Below are 1,888 nucleotides of genomic sequence, written 5' to 3' on the forward strand. Positions count from 1 at the left end.
GGAGCAGTGGGACCTGCCCTCCTACATCACCATCATCATCCAGATGGCCAACGTGGGGCCGCTCTTCGTCACCCTCATGCACCGCTTTCGGCCCGGCTTGCTGAAGGAGGTGGCCGTTATCTACGTGGTGGTGTCTGTGGGCGTCGTGGCCTGCTTGCTCCTGGCCTTCCTCTGGGACCACACGTCCCCCATCGCCGGGAGGCCCCGCAGCGTCGCCTTCCTGCTCCTCACCTTCTTCCTGTCCCTGGTGGACTGCACCTCCTCCGTCACCTTCCTGCCCTTCATGATGCAGCTGCAGCCCCAATACCTGACCACCTTCTTTGTGGGTGAGGGGCTCAGCGGACTCATCCCCGCTCTCGTCGCCCTGGGCCAGGGCTCCGGCATCTCCAGCTGCACCAACATCACCCGCGTGGTCAACGACACCACCGGCAACGAGACCACCATCTTCCAGCTGGAGACCCGCTACCTCCCGGCCAACTTCTCCTCGCTCGTCTTCTTCCTCCTCCTGACTGCCATGATGCTGGTCTGCTTGCTGGCCTTCTTCTTCCTCACCAGGCAGCCCAAGGTGTGGGAGCTCTCCCAGCAGCAGCTGGTTCCCAGCAACATCATGCTGAGCTCCTTTGACCAAACCCCCGATGAGGCAGCGAACTCATGGCTCAGCGGAGGCTGCCCATGCCCGAAAGAGGCCAAGGGGCCTGGGGACGTCCCGCCGGAGAAGGTGTCCTACCCCTTGCCCAAGCTGACCTTCATCTACCTCCTGATCGCATGGGTGAGCACGCTGATGAACGGCGTGCTGCCGTCCGTGCAGTCCTACTCCTGCCTGCCCTACGGCAACACCGCCTACCACCTCACGGCCACGCTCAGCAACATGGCCAACCCCCTGGCCTGCATCGTGGCCATGGTCCTGCCCAGCAGGTGGGTACCGGGGGGACGGGGGACGCTGTGGGGTGCACCCCAGTGGCTCCCGTCCCAGGAACAGCCCCTGCTTTGCAGTGGTGGGGGGAGAAGGCACTGGGTGGGAGGGGGTCCATGGGGTACTGGCAGCAGGGACACCCCAAAAGGAGGATGGGGTCAGCATGGAGCCCATCTGTGGGTCACCCTGGTGTCACCCACAATGTCCCTTGCAGGTCCCTGGCCCTGCTGGGTGCCCTCACCGTGGCAGGGACGGGCTTTGGTGCCTACAACATGGCCATCGCGGTGATGAGCCCCTGCCCGCTCCTCCAGCACTCCCAGTGGGGCGATGTCACCATCGTAAGTCACCACGTCCCCCTCCCCTCCGAGGTCTCCGGGGCCACCCCTGGCTCTGGCCTCACCCCAATGTCCCCCGTCCTCGTGTTGGGGGACATCCCTGACCCTTCTGCACGCTCCCACCCTGCGCCCCCAGGTCCTCTCGTGGGTGCTGTTCACCGGGACGTTCTCCTACGTGAAGGTGATGGCCGGGGTGATCCTGCGGAGCCGCAGCCGCAGCGCACTGGTGTGGTACGGGGCCGTGGAGCAGCTGGGGTCCCTCCTGGGGGCCCTGCTCATGTTCCCCCTCGTCAACATCTACGGCTTCTTCGAATCCGCCGACTACTGCAGCGTGAAGTGCTCGGCATGAGTGGGGCAGCCCCCTCCAGGACAGCCCCTCTTGCACCCCAAAAAACAGCCCAGGTAGCAGCGCTGGGACCAGGGGGTCGCTGTGGGGACGTCTCCAGGCTTTGTTCCCGAGCTCCGAGGTGTCCCCATCGTGTCCAAGGCAATAGAAGGTGTTTGTTCAGCCCTCGGCCTCGCTGCTCCCCGTGTCCCCTCCCTATGCCAGTGTCCCCCACCTGGGTACTGCTTGACTGGGATCACCTCCCGTCTCTTCCCCTGGGCCGGTACTGTCCCCCAAACCTCCCCCGGGACCCCA

General features: G+C 65.0%; 1 protein-coding gene across 1 annotated transcript; it reads left to right on the forward strand.

Annotated features, from left to right (window-relative positions):
- Positions 1-7: 7 nt before the first annotated feature.
- On the forward strand, positions 8-1,597 carry SLC52A3 (solute carrier family 52 (riboflavin transporter), member 3; the record flags this gene model as incomplete). The annotated part of the gene is made up of 3 exons (XM_010187576.1): positions 8-915; positions 1,128-1,251; positions 1,385-1,597. Coding segments are annotated over 3 exons (1,245 nt in total), but the record flags the coding sequence as incomplete, so codon positions are not given.
- Between the last annotated feature and the right edge of the window lie 291 nt (positions 1,598-1,888).

Source organism: Mesitornis unicolor, unplaced genomic scaffold, assembly GCF_000695765.1.
Source record: "Mesitornis unicolor isolate BGI_N332 unplaced genomic scaffold, ASM69576v1 scaffold44026, whole genome shotgun sequence".
In the NCBI taxonomy this organism is placed as follows: domain Eukaryota; kingdom Metazoa; phylum Chordata; class Aves; order Mesitornithiformes; family Mesitornithidae; genus Mesitornis; species Mesitornis unicolor.